General features: G+C 42.9%; 1 protein-coding gene across 4 annotated transcripts in view; it reads right to left on the reverse strand.

Annotated features, from left to right (window-relative positions):
* Positions 1-1,714: 1,714 nt before the first annotated feature.
* Positions 1,715-18,997, reverse strand: part of Nfia (nuclear factor I A) — a 348,579-nt gene continuing 331,296 nt past the window's right edge. For all 4 annotated transcript variants that reach the window (XM_027400457.2, XM_027400456.2, XM_027400460.2 and 1 more), the window contains one exon: positions 1,715-4,483. In XM_027400457.2, the coding sequence (XP_027256258.1) occupies positions 4,407-4,483 (77 nt within the window). In that variant the 3' untranslated portion in view covers positions 1,715-4,406. The remainder of the gene's footprint in view (positions 4,484-18,997) is intronic.

An 18,997-nucleotide genomic window follows, 5' to 3' on the forward strand; every position in this document is an offset into this window, starting at 1 on the left:
AAAAAAGATTACAGGAGAAAATGTTTCTTTGCACATACCTCATGATATCACTACAGAGGTTGAAGCACACGAGGATAAAGATTTGGGAAGGTGAAAGACAAACTTTTTGAGATGGGTTTTGCATATTCCTGTGGGCTGACTGAATATAGCACAGTGTGACGAGAGATTTGGATCCTGCACACTTGGACTGTCGGGAAAGGAAAGGGGGAAGCTTGGAGAATGCAGTCTGGAGGTTCCAGGGGAGCCATCTGGGTGGTGGTGGCACTGGGTGGGGAGTGAGCTAATAGATGTCCTGCCAGGAGCTGAAGAGACATACCTTAGTGGGAAGAAAGGGGCTGGAGGGCGAGGAGAATGGCACCAGAGAGGGCTTCTGCCCAGGAGAAGTTAGCAAAGGAGCACTGCAGTGGCCAGGAGAGGGGCCAAGGGCGAGCATTTATTGGAAGATGTTGCATTAGTGTTTGTGCCTCTGACTTCAGTCCCAAAGAAAAAAATTGGGGGAGTCATTTGAGGGACCACCTTTGCCAATTGTGTTAATGCCATTTGATGGGAGAGAAAAAAAATCCAACATTTCTCAGAATCAAGGCTGGGCCTTCAAATGCTGGTAGCTCTTGAGTCTGTCTGTCTCTACACCCTTGTAGTAAAATCTTCCTCAAGCACCTTCACTCAGCTTTTAACCTAAAATGCAAAACACGTGGATTGGTTGGTGTTTTGCTTTTCCTACTTGACAACCAAACTATAGTTTCCTGCAACTTTCTTGACCATGAAGCATGAACGGAACTGGAACGCAGTGTATGTACTACTTAACCCTCTTTTTCTATCACCCTACGCTGCCTCCACAATGGTTTAGAGCCTTTAAAACATTTTTTTCCTGCAATTCTGTCCATAGTTCCCTAATTTTAGCTTCATCAAATTTAAACAACAAAATACCTTCAAAAATACAGCACACCTGTAACATCCATTTTGCAATGGTTTTTCAGTAGACCTACACTTCTCAAGCATAGGAATATGCTATACCATTGGCAGAAAAATAACTGTATTTAAATACTTACAAAAAAACCAAACAAACAAACAAAAAGGAAACAGGAAAGTTTTAAACTTAAATCCAGTTCCCAAAGTGGGTTGAAAAGAAACAAAAAGCAATTCTATGAACGCTGCCTTTATAATGAACAATCAGAAATTTCACTAGGCTAATTTGACAGAAAGTTTTCCTCATTTAGACAACATTACAAAAGTCCTGCATTATAAAATAGGGTAGAATAAATCAGTGTAATCAATAAAACTATACAACGATACAAATTACATATCTTCTGAGTGGGCAGTTTATCCTCTCTCTTTGCAGTCGTGACTACAACATGCTCACTAAAAACAACTAAAACTGCCCAAACTATTGCTTAGTTTGTTTTGTTTAAAAAAGGGTGCAATTTTATTGTATATACAACCAATTTACTGGTAATACCTTGGCATTTTGCAAGGTTCTGACAAAATGTTTGTCTAGGCTTTTTTCCCTTCACTGTGAAGCACTGAAAGCTGCTATTTTTTCTTTCTTTTTCTCTCTCTCTTTTTTTAGTGCACATATGTCATAATAAAGTAATGCCCAGCTAAGTGCTATAGGGAAGGCAAAGTATGCTGCTGGCTATAGGAAGTGACACGGTACACTGACAATCACACCATACAACAGCGCCAAGCGACTATTCAACCACTTATCAGACACATATGAAAATCCAAAATGTTTTATTTTATTTTTTTTCCTTAAATAGAGATAACCAGTAAACAATTTTCAGAACTTGGAAGTTTAAAAACGTGCATATAAAAATGGGCATTATGTACTTTTTATTGAATGTGGATTGACTGCTGTCTGCTAAGAAAAGTGGGTGTGGGGGCTGAAGAGAAAGGAAGTTGTCTTTTTTTTTTTTTTAAGGCTTGCTTGTGAAAGGAACAGTTGTAAAAACAAAATTGCTTGAAGCAGGGTCAGCTTAGTGCTTCACAGTTTGACTGCTTCTCTAAGAGGAGCCCTTCCTGCGCACGTGCATCAAAAACCACAGAAAATACAAAGACAGACACCTAAAAACACTGCGTCTCAAGTGCAGCACTGACTTTGGTCAAATAAAAAAAAAGAAAAATTAATAATTGCTAAGCTCTTCTACATGATATAAGCAGGTATTGCATATTTTCATATATCTGGGGGAAAATAAAGGAAGACTCCAAATAAATTGAAAAAAAAAATGCAGCAACATCCCAAATACTGATATTGTAAGCATCTACAGAACAGCACTGCCACTGACCACACAGGACAGTCAAGACTACGCCTGTCTGCGGAACAGCTAACTTTCTATTTAGATCTAGATGTTGAAACTGACGATGGCTGACATAAAAGTTAACATTTACAAAAAGTGTCTCCGAATGCTTGAGTAGGGAAAACCCCTTCAATAGAGGAGCGTGTGCAACAATTCCACAAATAATCACTATCCAGGGCAAGGCACATTGATATGGAATTTTTGTTTTCGTGCAAATTAAGGAAAAAAATAAAAACAAAACAACATCGTTTGGGGGTAAAGATGAGGAGCAAAGTGTCTTCCCAAGAATTTCAGTTACTTGATTGTATAGGACAGTAGTTGAGCCCTTCTGAAGGGCTGAGACAGTTTAAAGGCAAGTGCCTAGAATGGGGTTACAATATTGTCTTAATGCACTCTACTTTATCCTACATTAGCTATATAAAAATTAGTTACTAACACTAGAACATGCAGAGACTTCCTCTGGTCAGCACAGTCTGCCAACCAGAACACATATATATGTATAGTATAGGAAACCTTGAAGTTGCATGGGAAGCAAGGGGGTGCTTCGCTGTCTGGTAGAAAAATCACTTGCATTTTTTTTTTTGTTTGTTTGTTTGTTTCTGCTTTTTTTTGTTCTTTTTGATTTTTTTGTTATTTTTTTTGTCTTTTTTTTTTTTAAACATAAGATACAAGACATTTGAAGGGGGGAGGGTGTGAACTTTTTTTTTCGTTTTCCCTAATGAGTGCCCTTGATCTGAATGGGCACCAGCAGTTGTGTCCGTATCGGTGTTGTTAGTATTAGTTTTCCCATAGCCCAGTTCAGGGTTTGCAAAGGGTCTTTGAAACTTCTGGACAATGTCTGGTACAATGAGGCATTTGATAACTGATAGATCTGGTGTTGCCATACACATGTAAAAATTTCCATAATTGGCATAATTCATTATAGTGATTTCTAGCTTATAAAATTAACAGAGACCATGATTTCATTTGAGTTATGTGCTTTGATAACAGAAAATAATTAATTAGCATTTAATGTAGTTAACATATTGTGGTAAAAGCACCATTAGATTTGTATTTTTTTGTTTTTTTTTTTTTAAATTTTCCTTCAGTTTTTTTTAAAGGGATACAAGTTTAACAATAAAAAACATAAAAAGCAAAAATAGCTCCCCTTTTTCTTGCAAGGCTGTTTTTTACCCCAATAATTTAGAGTCCTGGGGTGGAAGGACTTGAAAAACAAAAATAGAATTTTCAACAATCTCTATCTTACAAAGATACTTAGCTATCCAATGAAATTGCACTTCACTCAATTCAAAATTCGATTGTTTTGATTCCTGTCAGTTTCTGTTAAAACAGACCATCTCCCCCATTTCCATGTGAATTTTTGTGTCATTGTTGAAATTGTTGAAAAATGTTTTTTTTTTTTTAATGTAAGTGCAGCATTTCAAAACTTTAAAAAAAAAACAACTGATAGTAGTAGTCTTTGCCGTCTTTTTGGAATTGTTCTGCAACATGAGTGGATTCACTGTCTTTGCGGGCTGTGTTGTGTATGTAACTGCTGACTGCTGAACCAAACCAAACGAAAAGAAAGATCAACGCAACTGCATTTTCTTTTTCTAATGTTACAGAAAAACAAAACAAAACAAAAAAAGAACCAAAAAAAAAAAAAAAAACCCAAAAAAACCATTGCCCTTTGAGTGTCCTGTAAGTTACAGATCACAGATCTCAGCTACTACAAAAGATTTCATTCTCCAGGTGCCTCCAAATGCTCGGGGAGGGTCACACCTGCGTGGGCAAATTCGTGAAATACTGTGAAAAGGCCAGGCTCGAAAGGGAAGTGTGTTACAACAGGAAGTTAGTGAGCAAGGCTCCTCCTCTACCAGCCACGTCAGCTAATGCTCACACCACCACCGAAACACTTCAAATGTCACACAGCCCAACCATTTCCAGCACCATATGAGAAATTACGACAGTCCCTAAAGATTAAAAAAAAAAAAAAAAATCCCGAAAGGTTATGGCCTTTGCTGTTTGACCATGATGCTTGCTGTTTCCATGTACAAGTTGATTCGAGTCGGTTTTTCTCCCCTTCCACTGACAGTGAAGTTGTAACTGCGCTGGGTTGAGGTTGCGTCCATGTTACAGAGTTGAGAAGGGGTCAGGTGGTCTGTCTGGCGGATGGTGGGATGCTGCAACTTTTATCCCAGGTACCAGGACTGGAAGACAAACAGAAAGACATAATTAGAAGTGCAGGTGTAGTGCTGGGATTTGGCTCATGTGTAGTGTTATTCTTTTGTTTAAAAAGAAGAAAAGAGAAATATTGCTGAGACAGGCATATTGACTATAAGTTTATTATAAGGGCCGGTAGAATGGGGAGACTAAGAAGAGGAACAGGGTAATGGCTGACCGCCATGGCCGGTCGCCATAGAGAGAGAGAGCGGGAAACAGAGAAACAGGGGGAGAGAGAGAGAGACAGACAGAGAGAGAGAGAAAGAGGAGTAAAGGTGCAGGGGCCTATCTTTTAAAGGGGTCCTCTGCACCTGCGTGCAGACTTCTTTCCCATGGAACCTTGGGCTGACCAGGGTTTTGCCTGAGTGGATTCCACCAGGTAACAGGGGCAGGCCAGCATAATGCCTGAACCTTTCATGTAGTAATTGCCTAGTATGAGGAAAGCCCACAACGGTCCTCAGTGCACAAACACAAAAAGGTTCCATTTTGTAAAACTACTTTGAAAGGATTGACCTTGGAGGTTTAAGTGGACGAGGAATGACAGATGATAGTAAATCCCAAACCACTGAAATTTATCTTATTCCTCTGACATTCAAACTCATTGTCTTTGCTGGGGTTTGCCAATGTCTTGAGTGTCTCTTACCAAGTGAAGGGTTTCTGGCCATGTGACATTCCTTCCCATCAGATTTTGTAACCTAGTGGTGAGCAGTTCCAAGACAGCAAGGAATCTGGCTATCGTATTAGTACCTAGCTCCGTGACTGGGTGGGCTTAAGAAAGGGAAGCAAATTAGATGGGACGTGGCTGAAGAGTGAGGTCAGGGGCGTAGTGAATAGTTATTTCTATAATTTTCTCAATATATTTTTCAGTGAGGTGTAGGTGCTAAAGACAGGTGCTAAACACATGACTACAGCATTTTGTGAACACGCTGGGTGGCTGGCAGCAGCGGTCAAAACTGAAAAGTCCCGTGGGAAACACTAGATTGGTGACCTGGGGTATGGGGAAGCCAGAGTGATCTCCCCTTTGCCTCCTTGTCATACTCATGAGGGAGAGTTTATGGTGCAAACTCAGCTTCCTTTCAGCTGGATACATCTAATGTCCTATTGTTTATCTCTGAAGAGATATATAATAAGTAAGACTACACAGTATGAAGTACCATCAAGTTCAAGGAGAAAATGAGGCCATTGCTTAGTCCTCATCCATGTTTCTGCCCACTTAATGTACCCTTGGAGCTAGCTGTCTCTCAGCTTGTGGACCTGGTCTTAAGACCCTTTCATAAATACCCAGGTGACCACTTTTATATCTTTGTCAACAAAGGAAGTTAGCTGAACAAAATGACCAACTACAGACCAATATCAAAATTAGTTTCTCAAGTGAAGTTAAACAGTGTATGACTTGCTAGCTTTCCCCTAAGAACCTGAAGATGCCCAACTTTCGTTGGGAGTCAGAAGGCCCACCAGCTTCTAGGCAAAGCTAAGGGCTGTGAGCTCTGCACTGACAGCATCAGCCAGGGTTAAGTCAGAACTGATTCTGGAGGGCTAAGGCTCACTCTTGTCAGAGAGATTCAATTAGGAAAAGTCGGGACTCCTTTGATCCCAGGGATAAATGGCTAAATGATAGCTCCGTGGAGGTTGGTGTAAGATTTCCTGGTCACAAGCAGCTACCTTTGATTTCCAAAGGAGCTTATTAAAAAAAAAGCAAAAACAAAACAAAACAAAACCCAAAACAAAACAAAAACAAAACAACATCAAAACCTTCCTGAGCTCAAACAACAAAACCACGCATCCTGTAGACTTTTTAGTGGTTGTTCTGTCTGACCGTGTGTTTGGGGAACACAATAAAGTTGCTTCTACCTGCAAAGGAAATCCCCCTGGCAAGCGCACATGGCCTAAATCTGAGTGGACAAAAGAAAGATGAGAGAGAAAGAGAGGGCGGGAGGCAGGCCCCAAACTGCATCTGTTTTAAGTCTGTCTTTAGAGCTGACACAGATTCCTTTGCACATCCTCTCGTATACACAACAGCCTCAAATTATGTGGCCAGTGCTGCTCTCAGACTGTTTGCATGCTCTCTAAGGCAGTTGTGAAATTCTCGACTTCTGTGCTACAGTCAGTGCTTCTTGATGCAAAGGCCTGGGACCTGGTGAGTCAGCAGGGGGAGCAGTTTTCCGTCCCTCTGTTTCTGGACTCAGGACACTACAAAAACCAGCAGTGCTCTGTACTTCTGTTAAAAAGCAAAGCAAAGGAAAAAAAAAAAAAGTTTCTTCACACATCTTACTATTCAGTGTGTGCCTCGCCCACAAGGTTACCCCAGAGCAGCTCTGTAACCCTTCACTGAAATAGGCTTTATTGATTGCTCTGGTCTATTGTTCTCTTTTCAAGTCCCCCAAGTTCAAGTTCATCCTGGTGTTACATCATGTCTGGTTGCTCTTAGCAACCAGACAGACCCAGACGTGACTATCATTAGCAAGAAACCCTCTGCTCTCCTCCCACCAACCTTCCAGTGGTTCTGACGTAGCAGACCCACTGCAAACACACTGAAGTATTTATTCTGCCTAATTTATGACCTACCCAGCAAGCTAGACCCCCACTCCAAAAACCAACACTGTTGTATATTTAATTAATCTGTCTTTCTTTGGCATTTGAGAAAGTTAGACAAAGGACTAATTATTGTGTTTCCCTCTCCACACTTTTCTTTTGGGGGGTGAATATTTGCATGGGAAAGAAAACTATGAGGCCCGGCATTGGCCCCTCCCCTTTTTCTTTTTGCCCTATTGACATTTCATGAAATACTTTAGCTGCTTAACGGAGTTAGAAAGAAAAAAAAAAAAAAAAAAAAAAAAAACCCTGGGCCGTGAATGTTACTCCTTCTGAGTTGGTATTCAGTAACACAAATCAACTCATGACATGTTTAAATTTAAATGCTAACCACACACTCTCAGAGTTACTTTAAAGGTTAGTTTTTAATCAATAGAAGTTGCTGACTCTGGGTTTTTGAGCTGCAGACTGCAACTCTCGGGCCTTTGTCTAATGTTAAAGCTTGGGAACTTTTTTTCCTTGAGATGATTTTAGCAATGATTTGCAGACAGAGAAGGCTATTGTGCTCTTACCAGCAACATGTCAATAGAGGAGCTGAGCAGCCCTGTGGTGGGGTGTCAATATGACTCCTAAGGCAGGGGTTGGGGGTCTTTAATAACCCGTGAAAAAAACCTTAATTAACCCTTTCAGGTCCAAACCAAAACCTATTCTTCCACTTTTCACTCCTGTAATTTGACCATTAGTACTTATTTCAACATCACACTAATCTTCATGACAATTAACCCAGCTACTTGACCAAGGGCTTCCAGAATGGGAAGTCAGTTAGGGGAACCACACACGAACTTTTTTCTTTTTCTTTTCTTTCTTTCTTTCTTTCTTTCTTTCTTTCTTTCTTTTTTTTTTTGAATGAGGTTTATTAGTAAACGATCTGCAGAAATGCAGTAGAGAAACAGTTGGAACAGTAAGACAGTCATCCGCTTTGCCAATTTTTCTACCCATCAGTTTATAGTTGACGACATTGCTAATGGTGATTAGTGTGTGCTCACCCACACAGAGGTGCCCTGGATTTCTATAAACTTCCACAAACTGCTATCACATCAGATGGCAAGGGTAACACCAGGAGAGGCCATTTTTCTTATGATATTTTCCTTTAATTTCTGCTGTTTGAAAACATTGCAAGTTTGAGAACGCTTACTATGGAATAACTCTGCAGCTTCCTTCTTGGGACAGGAAAAAAAAAAAAACAGAAGGAATATGAGACTGGTAAATTCTTGAGTTGAGTCAAATCATTGGGAAAATACTGGCACAATGAAACAAGAGTCATCTGTGGAGAGTCAAAAAATCATCGTCAGATCTGACTCTGCTTGGGTTTCATGTGGCTTCGGCCTCCATACTTTATAGTTCCTCAATCTGCCCTACTGTATCCAGGAGACTACAAAGGAGTCTCTGTCCCTTATCTGCAGCCAGTGGCAATATTATAGTACAGCATCGGAGGATGTTATCTTGATACATTTACATTGAGGAAGTAAACACTGGGCTTTGATCTATTTTTTTTTTTTCTGCAAGAACATTCAACTATAGTTGATTTGGTGGCCCATAAATCCACACTCCTACAAAGGCTCCAGTTTCAGAAAATTAGCCAGTTACATTCGCAATGTCCATGGTTTGGGATGTACCAGGGGTGGGAGGGAACCTGTCCTCTTTCAGTGTTCAAGGTGAAACATCAAAAGAAATCTGCAGTCCAAGACAAGAGCTCAGCTTTCCCTCTAGCCGGTCAGATGGAGAAGTAATCTCATCAGGTTGGAAAGTGCTGACTCAGTATTTAATAAAGTGCCTGCAGATGTGGCGTCTCTAAGGTATTCAACTCATGTAATGCAAAACAGCTCTGCGCTGAACGGGCTTATAAAATTTCATTTAACCATTGCAGCACAGTTCTCTGAGGAGTTTTATCACACGTCCCGCCCCTTAATTTACAGCTCCATGAAAGTTCCAGTCCCATTCTGTGGGGATTCTGGAATGTTCACAGTAGTCAGGATTTACGAACCATAAACAGCCTCCATCCCACTGCATCCTAAACAAGAGGGCCAGGATGGCAGCAGGCACTGTGACAGTGGCAGTCTGTTTCTTCTCTTGTGCCTCGTTGTGAGCAATTACAAAATGGAGTTGGTTCTGACTCTACTGAAGATGGGCAACAAAGCCAATGGACACAGCTCCTTGTCAACCACCAATATCTAACTCACACAACTTCTTATAGAGCCTTCTACAGTCTCTCTTTCTACTCAGAGGGCAGGGCATACATTTTAAAAACAAAAGGGAAATAGGTCTGAGTTATATTTCACTTGGTGGTTGGGGGCGAGGGGGTGCTGTGGAGGGCAGGACAGACTGTGACAGCAGAATCTGTTTTTCAAATTAAAAAGTTAAACAAAAGGCCTCAAGGGCAAAGTTTAACGCTGAACGGAAGGAGGTTGTTAATGTGGAATCCAGAACTGGGTGTGACACTTAGCTTTCTTCTCCCGGCAAGGTGGGTTATTTAAGGACATTTACACATATAAACGGAAACAGGAAAATACAGGAAGCTCCCCTGCTCAACACATCAGTCCCTTCCAGCCCCACAAGGAGCACAGCAAGCGGGTCTACATGAGTGCAGCTACCATTTTGTCCCTTGTGATGATGCTGCCTCTGCTGGGTCACACTAATCCAGTCAGTCATTTTTGGCTTCCTGTTCTTGTTTGCATGAACTAAGCCTACTATTTAGCACAAGTGAGTTGTCCTTGGCAAATCAGCCAAAAGCCTGGGGGGCCCACCCCCATGTCTGATACAGAAGGAGTTGAAAGACCTCTGTGTGGAATCCTGGCTTTGCCTCTTAGGATCAACCATTTGGAGCCCTTAGTCATTTGGTCAGTAAGCACTAACAGCCTACAATTTGCTTGGTGCTATGTACATGAGGTTCTGGGAATGTTAGGAGTTTTTAAGTGCTTTAGAGGCCAACAGGAAGGGACTGGCTTTAGACATCTGTGCCCTTCATGATTTCGCAAAGGATCCTGATAAACTTTTGTCCACTGATAAGGCCGAGTGTCCAAAGCACCCACATTGAATTCCACTGATAGGTTGTGTGACATCGTATACGAAGAAAGAGATCTATGCTGGGGACTCTGGAGTGCTGGCAATGAGAGAGGATGGCAGTGATAGGCACAGGATTCTTCTAGAAAGGGTGACATGCTGTATACAGGTGTTGGTTATGGGTATTGCCAGCCTCAGGCTTTGATCTCCTTAGCCATTTTTCTTGTCTGATTTTATTTTGTTAATTAAAGAAAGCCTGTTTTCAATAACTCTAAACCAAGACTTGTTTATTGTACAGGAAACTATTAAAACATTAATGGGCCATGAGTGGCCTCGCTTACCTTTTCGGCCTTATCTTTTCACCACTTGTGTTGTGTTAAACTCCTTCCAGAACCCTGCAAAGCCAAATGTTTCCTCCCTGCTGGCCCTTGGCACAGGCTATGCCTTTTGCTTGCTATGCTAACACTTGCTTGTCCCCAGGGTCTAAGATTAAATGACTTTTTTCTTTTTAAATTACATATGTGTGTGTGTGTGTGTGTGTGTGTGTGTGTGTGTGTGTGTGTGTGCCCCCAGTGGGATGTGGAGGTCAGAGGACACCTTTGGTTGGTTCTCTTTTCTTTGTGGGTCTCAGGGTTTGAACTCAGTTTGTCAGGTTTGACAGCAAGCACCTTTACCATCTGAGCCATCTTGCCAGTCCCGTTTTTTTCTTAGGGCCTTTTTTTTTTCTTTCCATTTTTTAAAATTTAAATTAGAAACAAGATTGTTTTACATGTTGATCCCAGTTCCCTCTCCCTCCCCTCCTCCTCTGCCCCCCACTAACACCCTACCTATCCCAAACCCTTTCTGCTCCCCAGGGAGGGTGAGGCCTTCCACAGGAGGGGGGTCTTCAGAGTCTATCATATCCTTTGGGATAGGGCCTAGGCCCACTCCTGGGTGTCTTGGCTCAGGGAGTATCCCCCTATGTGGGATGGGCTCCCAAAGTCTAATCCTATGCTAGGGATAAGTACTGATCTAAGACAGGAGCCCCATAGATTTCTGAGGCCTCCTCTGAGGGTCTTTTCTTCAGTGTCTTTACCCACAGGGTTTTGATGTGTTCATCTAAATTTTTCTATTACCAATAAAGACTCTGGAGTCAAATATTGGGGTGAGAACTCGATAAATCAAAGAAGCTACGGAGGAGCGATAAATTGACCTTCTCTCCACACTTCCCAGATGGGAGAGACCACACAATCTCTAAGTCCCTCCCTACTCCTTCCTGTTCATATTCTCTGTCTGTATTCTTGGCTTCTCTATGGCTAATTCAGGTTAGCTAGTCCCTGGCTCCACCTCCCCTGACTCAAGGTTAACTTTATTAACACAGTCTGGGGTGTCAATTACTCCACAACAGAGTTTATCTGTTACTATGCTGGGACTATAACAGTCTGCTTCTTCCCAAGAAAGCTATGTATGCTCTCAGGTGAGGCATGCCCAGGGTCTTGCCCAGTGACTGGCAGAGGAGGTCCTGGGCACATGTTGTTAAGTAAGGGAAGAAAAGAAAGCAACACCCCAGTTCCCAGAGCCAGGTAAAAGCTTTACCCCTAGCAAAGCACTGTATCCAGATGGGTGTCCACAGCACAGCTAGGCCACACATATGCTCACAGCACATGCTTTGGCCTGCTGCAGTGATAGGCACCCTCCCTAGAGAGGCACAAGTCTCTAAGGGCTGCCCCAGGCAGTTCCGACTGAAGAGCTTTTGCAATGGGGCCAACTGTGGCCAACTGCGTCAATGGCATGTGCAATAGTTTTGTAACATGGCCTTCTGCCTGCTTACTACATACACTGCACTTGTCCAAACCACCGTTCCCTAGAGAATGACTATGCTGCTCCCAGCCAAGACCTCTGCTTTGGTTCAAACCTCAGTATGGGAAAACACTAATCTTTTTTTTTACCCAATAAACCATCCAGTACCTACAAAGTTTGAAAGTGCATCCACAACTCAATCCTGCAGGCTGTTCCACAGTTGGAATCTCACCATATCCCAGCTTACCCTGGTGTCACTCTTACCATCAAGTCAATTTTCTTCTTGATCTCCCTTTATATTTTCCTCTGTTACTCTCACCCTATGAAACCAAAGACTTTCGTGTTTTAAAAATTGCCCTCTGGCCCACTTGGGTTTGCTCTGAAGACCTACTTGAGGGCTATTTTCCATGGGTCACACTTGGACTCTGGAGTTCAATGTCACAGGAATACTGGCCACCTGCACCCAGTGGGCTAGTTAGATGATCTTCGTCAAGGTTGGCAGTGTCTGAGTCTCAGCTTTCAACTCCATGTAATGGAAATATCTTCATCCATATTGAGGGGATTGATGAGGTAATACCTGACTGAGAGCAAGTTCAGGAAACCAAGATCTGGGTTCTCCCATTGTTAATTATGGCTGGCCTGAGGGTCCATGTGGGGTCCTAAAGGGGACCCATTTCCTAAGACAGTGGTCAGTCATATTGGATGATCTATCTATCTATCTATCTATCTATCTATCTATCTATCTATCTATCTATTTAATTTTAAAGTGGTGACTGTGCTAGCTCCCTTTACTAGTTGCAAGGGAAAGTTCTTGAGAAAATAAAAAGCTGCCTTTAATTGTGGTATTAAAATCAGAGCAGTGAAACCTACAACACAAAAGGAATTGGCTCAAGACCCTGAAAAGCACCAGGCTAAACTGCAGGCCTTCCAGGCTGGGGATGAGGGGCACAGGGAGGGAGGGAGACAGGGAGTAGTCAGGAAACCAAGTGGGACAGAAACAATCCTATTTTGGTTTTTGTTAGTGAATGGCATACTACATAGATCAGAGACTTCTTATAAAACACAAGCCCCCACTGTACACAAAGCACAGGAAAACGTGAGGAAAGGGAGGGGGGAGTAAAAGCAGCTTAGGGTGTGTTAACGCTGCTATTCTGTCAGCTTAAAGAGTATTTTATGCTTGATCAACAGCTCTTTTTTATTGTGCTTTTCTTTCATTCATTGAAGACATCAAAGCGGGCCCCACCAGCGTACCTGCCCTTCTGGAGAGCTTGGGAGGAGGGTCTAATGAAGCCAGCCTCTGGGAGCCGGAGACCCCCGTGGACACGGCAGTTCAAAGGGAATATTTCAACAATGATTACATTTTGTAAATCTTTTTATGAAAGAGACAGCTTATTTCCTGCTTTTTCATGAAAAATAGGTTCTATCCATTAAAGTGAGTCCGAGCCACGCAAGCTGCCTGAGATCTGAAGTGCAGGCCTGGAGATTAAGGGGACAACGACCCTCCCCCGATGAAATTGTCTTGAGCTCCTATCTACTGGGCTGGGGTGACAGTTCCGGATGTGCTGGGTGGAGCTGAGGTGGTGGCAGGGCCTTGCATGCTTGACCTTGGTATGAACGTGGGGCAAAAGAAGTGTGTGTGTGTGTGTGTGTGTGTGTGTGTGTGTGTGTGTAGGGGACTTGGGGTTCAATTTTCTCCCTGGGACCTATGCTTAAGATTAGTTCTCTTTTATGTTTTGAGTCCACAAAGATCAACATATCAGGAAGCGTCTAGTCACCAATCCTTCTATCCTGTACAAGCAAGACAAAAGATGGTTTTTCCTTCCATTTCATTAAGTGTTGTATTAATTCCTAGAGATATAAGACAAACCCTTTTCCATAGAGGAAGTCAGTCATTAAAAAGATGGGTTTTGTTTTAAGACACAAGGAGGGCTTTATTAGGATCTGACGGTTGTCTTAAGAGGTAGGGGCTAGCCCTTTGTAAGTTTTGATTTTTACATTAAAGTATTCTTTCCCCTAACTTTTTCCTTCTTGTTCAGGGAGAAAGTTGTGTAGAGTGGGGTCAAGAAAGGGACATGATTTCCTGGGTAGCTACAAAATGAAAAAAAAAAAAAGAGTATGTTTTCTACATATTGGATTCCAATTTTTATTAAATGCCTGCTGTCTAACAAGGGCAGACAGTCACACTTGGGGTTGGCTGAATAGTGGCCCAGGGAGGTAACTTTTCTGTTTGAAGAGACAGGCAGGGGACTGGAGGCCAGTGCTCAGTAGAGCATGGCCCTATTCTAATAACCACTCTACCAGAGCTGTTCTTCCCAAACATGGCTTCGGTTTTCAGCACACCTACCACGAGGGCTGCTATTCTCACTGTGTAGGTAGATAAAGCCAGGAAAGGGAAAAGGAACGTGGCAGTTAGAAGCCCAGTTATTTCAGAATTCTCCCACAGGCATCCTGCAACAGAGTGCCAGGAGATCTGGCCCTGTGCCAGGAGCAAACTCCAACTCTCACGCTTCAGCCCCTGGGGCCTTTGAGACTGTACAACACCTGCACCTTCATATGCGGTTGTTGTTTTAAGACAGGGTTACATGTAACCCAGACTGGCCTTGAAGTACAGTCTAGGGTGGCCCCAAGCTTCTGATCCTCTTGCCTATACTCCCCAAATACTGGGACTGCAGGCTTGTGTCACTATGCTCATCGATTTGGGGACTTTCTGTCTAGCAGGTGCCTCCTGCCTGGCCTGGGCTCAGGTCTTTGCTTCTTAGCTCTTTGCTTTAGTTCTCTGTGCACTGTCTCCGTTCTTTCCTTTCCTGTCTGGTTTCCTACTTGCTACCTCTAGCACGTCTCTCTCTTTCTCCTGACCTGTGGTAAATCTCCAGAGGAGTCACAGAAGACCCAGTCTCTCAAAGGCTGCAGTTCTTCCTGCTCTACTCACCATGAGAAGAAGAAAGAAGAAAGGAAGCCATACCCCTTTGCCAGGCAGTTGGGACAGGGGCTTCTACAGTGCACCTAGGGCAGACACCAAAGCAGTCTGAAGAGACCATGGAGGAAGCTGTAGCTTTGCCATTTTTGAATTCTTGAAAACAAAGACTGGGAGTGCTGTGCAGTACAACTGGGTACAGGTCCGGGGACCAGGGCCTCCCAGACCCATCGATGGCTGGCGTGAAACCTCCTCCAATTACACTACAAAGATCTCCATTCCTGCCTGCCTTCTCTTCTTAGAACAACAGTTATTAGATTCCACTGGTCCAGGAATCACCCTTTCTTTGTCCACCATGTGGCAGTCATTTTTGAGAGGGATGAGAGTATTCACGCCCCACTTGAGGTTAGATAGAGTAAGCCCTGCCTTGGAAACCACTACTTCAGCTCTGTGGGATGCAAGAGGCTCAGCTTAACTTTGTGCACCCCAGGCTGCAGGAAATAAACTTAAAGAACACAAACCAGCTAAACTGGCCCCAAATGTGAACAATCATTAGGGAAGCCCTGAGACAGTGTGCATAAGAGTGGGGATTAGTTGGTTCCTCTCTGCTGGCAACCCTGGCTAAGAGCAGTTCGGCTTCTCTCACCATACCTCCCTAAGCCGCAAACCAGAGCCCAGGACCATGTTTGCCTCCTTCTCCAGAGACCTCCATAGACTGTGACAGGATTTAGAGTTTTACAAGTCACTGGTAAAACAAGACCACATTGGGGAGTTTACAACTTCAATGATAGTTTTTTTTTCGCTGAAAGAGCACATGCTTTTATGTTTAGATTTATTTTCTTCTTAATGTGTAGAGTAAATTTATAACTAAGCAATACTCATTACTACAAACAATTCAACCCCTCCCCCCACAGACATCAAGTATTTCCAGTGGTTATAAAGGAACAGCTTGTCTATGGAGTTGAAATACAAGGTTGAAGACCCCACAGGTCTTTCAGGCTGACACCCTAAGTGCCGACCTGAAAGGTCTTACCAGTGATTTGGTCATGAATGCACCGTATGTGATGGGCAGCATGACTTGGAGAGAAGAAATATCATCCTAGCACAGAATACTTTTACTTTCTTAGTAAGGATTTCTGAAGAGATAACTTATAAGCTAGGACAGATTCAAGAAGGTATTATATAGAACCAGGTATGCAAGCAAGGTTACCCTCGCTTGTGTTTTAGGCTCAATTCCAGTTGGTACTGCTCTACCATCAATGGAAGTTTAGGAGTCATTCAGAACATATGCAGAGTGCTAGCTTAGAGGAGTCACACACCTATGATTACTGTGTAATTGCTTAATAAAACCAATACAGACTGGATAACTGTTATATGTTTGTCAGATCTTTAAAGGGTCCTTTCCCCCTGTTAAACTACCATACCGATAGGAGAGCCTATTGTTTCACAAGAATGATGGCAGGTTCAAACGATGTTTATATACCCACTTTCATTCTGACTCGGCCATTACAAACATCTTGCAGATGTGCCAAATTGTGCTACTCTAGTAGATGGTCCAGTTAAAAAAAATAATTCAATATTTTCCTTCTTGTTAAAGAAGTGAACTGTCTGAGCTAAAATATGACCTTCTTGTTCAACCACATCAACCTTCCTGTATTCTTCAGAAACACATTTATGAGCTCAAGTTCAGGCTTACACTAAATAAAACACTCATCCAGAGTTTACCACCCCGCCTCATTTACATGGATTCTCTCTGAACTCTGTTGGCACAGTGTGCTAGTTTCCAAGGCTTGGTATAGGAATGTTTTAAGGCTGGAGTCTGGACTGCTTCCTAAGGCACAGCAGCCCTCTCTGAAGCTCCTGACAGCATTGTACTGCAGTTGTCACTAACATTTCTGCAGACCTACCTTAGAGAAAAGATTCTGGACCAACAGACTAGATCTGCCCAATTTTCCGTATTAGGCATTGAATCACTGCCATAGTAAGAGTGAATCATGGATTCTAGATGCATATTCCAGAACTCCATATCTATGACTTCAAGTTTTCTGCACTCATTTTCGGCCTTTTGTGGAAGACGCCAACACACATTTGTTCTTTTCAAATGTGAAGATGTGGGTTTCCTCATACTACTTTCTAGCTTGTGAATGAGGTCGAAAAGTATCATTAGAAAAATGTCCCCCCTCCCAATCTAATTTTATATTTACACACACACACACACACACACACACACACACACACACACACACACAAAGTACAATAACTTTTTGAGGTCAACAACATCTTGGGAATTGCAAGGCAATCAATGTGTGCCTAAGTGGAAGAGCCAAAGTGAAGATTGTATGTTGTTCCCCAGGAAGCAAGCTGGAGAGAGCTGGTTCCCGGCTAGCCAAGATTGGCACTCAAGCTCTTTGCTAACCAAGGGTCCAGGAGATCACAGGGGACAGCCATGTCTTCGTAGACTGCAGTGAGAAAAAGAGAATGAAGGACTCTGCTTTTTGTCTTCTCTCTGAATGAGGGTTACCAAGCTAGACAGTGGTCCAGAGCAGCACACGGCTGCACTGATAGTGACTGTCCTCTTGCAGCAGCTCTTCACACAGAACAGTTCTCTCTGAGTAGTGATCACACCCGGCCACACTAGCGGTTGCTGGTTTCCAGGTTCACCAGCAGCATTCCTCCAGGGTGAGCCATTACTCACTATATAAATGGCTCAAGAGTCACTGCTGCTGTGTGCGCTGTGGGGCTCGGGTGGATTCAGACAGAGTCACGGGATCTGTGTCATTGGCTATACATCTGTTGAGAGGGGACTGAAACCACTTTTCTAGCACAGTGGGTATAAGGATGAAATGAAACAAAGCATGAACATGGTTTGTCATCGATTATCCTGGCAAGTCCAGGGGATTAGAGCTGATGCTCTGCTTTAGAAGGAAGAGGGGAGAGGTTTCCTCCCCACCCGCGGCAAGACAGAAATCTTTTTCCTACACTAGCTAATGGGCTTTCCTTGGATTAGCAGGGAGACAGCACGTGTATAGTGGCTTTAGGTTAGATTTTACTCTGTCCCAATCCCTCAAACTCAGTTCACTTCCATGCTGAAAAATACCCAGTATCTGAAACTGAAATATGCTTCAAATCAAACCTTTTGCTATGAAATTTCTAGGTTTCTTCCATGTAATGTGGACACAAGTAACATGGAATCTGTGTTGTGCAGAAACAGGTTTGAGGCTGGTTTCTTTGGGTAGCAGTTTACCTATGGGATGGCATCCGAGTTCAAAGCTCTGAAGGATGTCTTAGTCTCAACCCAGGGCGACTCCCAATCTGCAAACTGATGGGAGTCTATGTATGAGATGTGCTCCCTCCTTTGTCTGGTTTCTGTTTCTCTTCTTTATTGTTCATAAATGCTAATAATAATTTTGGTTCACTGTGTATGGCCAGTGGGCCCTTGCCATTGAGGGTTCTTCCAGGAAAGGCATTAAGCATAGCTGCCAATGTCACTAAGCAACTCTTGCAAAATGGTGGTGGGAGGAATCTGAACCTCCTAATTGCTTTGAAGACAAAACAAGTTGATAGTTCAAAAATGTTTTTATACTTGTTTACATGTGTGTGGGTGGATTCGGACTGAGAGCTACTTAGTTTATGTCGCCTCTTCTATAAACAGTACTTTCATCCTTTCTTCTGTAAGCAACAGAGGCACTGCCAATTCTAGTAACTAGTTCTCTTGCTGGAGCTGAATGGAAGGGAGGGGATGAAGTGAGCAAGGTGCCTCCTGGGCAGGACCTTGGAGGAACATAATCTTCTCTTACATTGCCTTAGACTTATCCAGCACTTAGGAACCCCCTATCTTGCTAATTTCATGTCTGGTTCCTACTCAATGAAAGTATCCAGCAACTGGTAGAGGCAAGTCTGATAATCTGAGAGCTCTGATCCCAGGGCAGAGGAGCCTTAGTGATTTCCATACAGTAGCTCTTGGTTGGCAAAGGTCACTGTGATACGAAGCTCAGGGGAGAAACCAAGCAAACAGCCTCCCTGGAAGATGCTGGAGGTGGGGAAAACTGTGATGTCATTAGCGGGAACAGAACCTTCTTCTCACTTTGACAGGAGAAAATATTTGGGAAGAAGCTTCCCTGATGATACAGGCTGGCTTTAGCAGGAGGGTACCAAGGTAAGGAAGAGCAATGCAGGAGCACAAGTCAGACAGCAGAGAAGACGTGAAATCACCACT

The sequence above is a fragment of the Cricetulus griseus genome, chromosome 2 (assembly GCF_003668045.3).
Source record: "Cricetulus griseus strain 17A/GY chromosome 2, alternate assembly CriGri-PICRH-1.0, whole genome shotgun sequence".
Classification (NCBI taxonomy): Eukaryota; Metazoa; Chordata; class Mammalia; order Rodentia; family Cricetidae; genus Cricetulus; species Cricetulus griseus.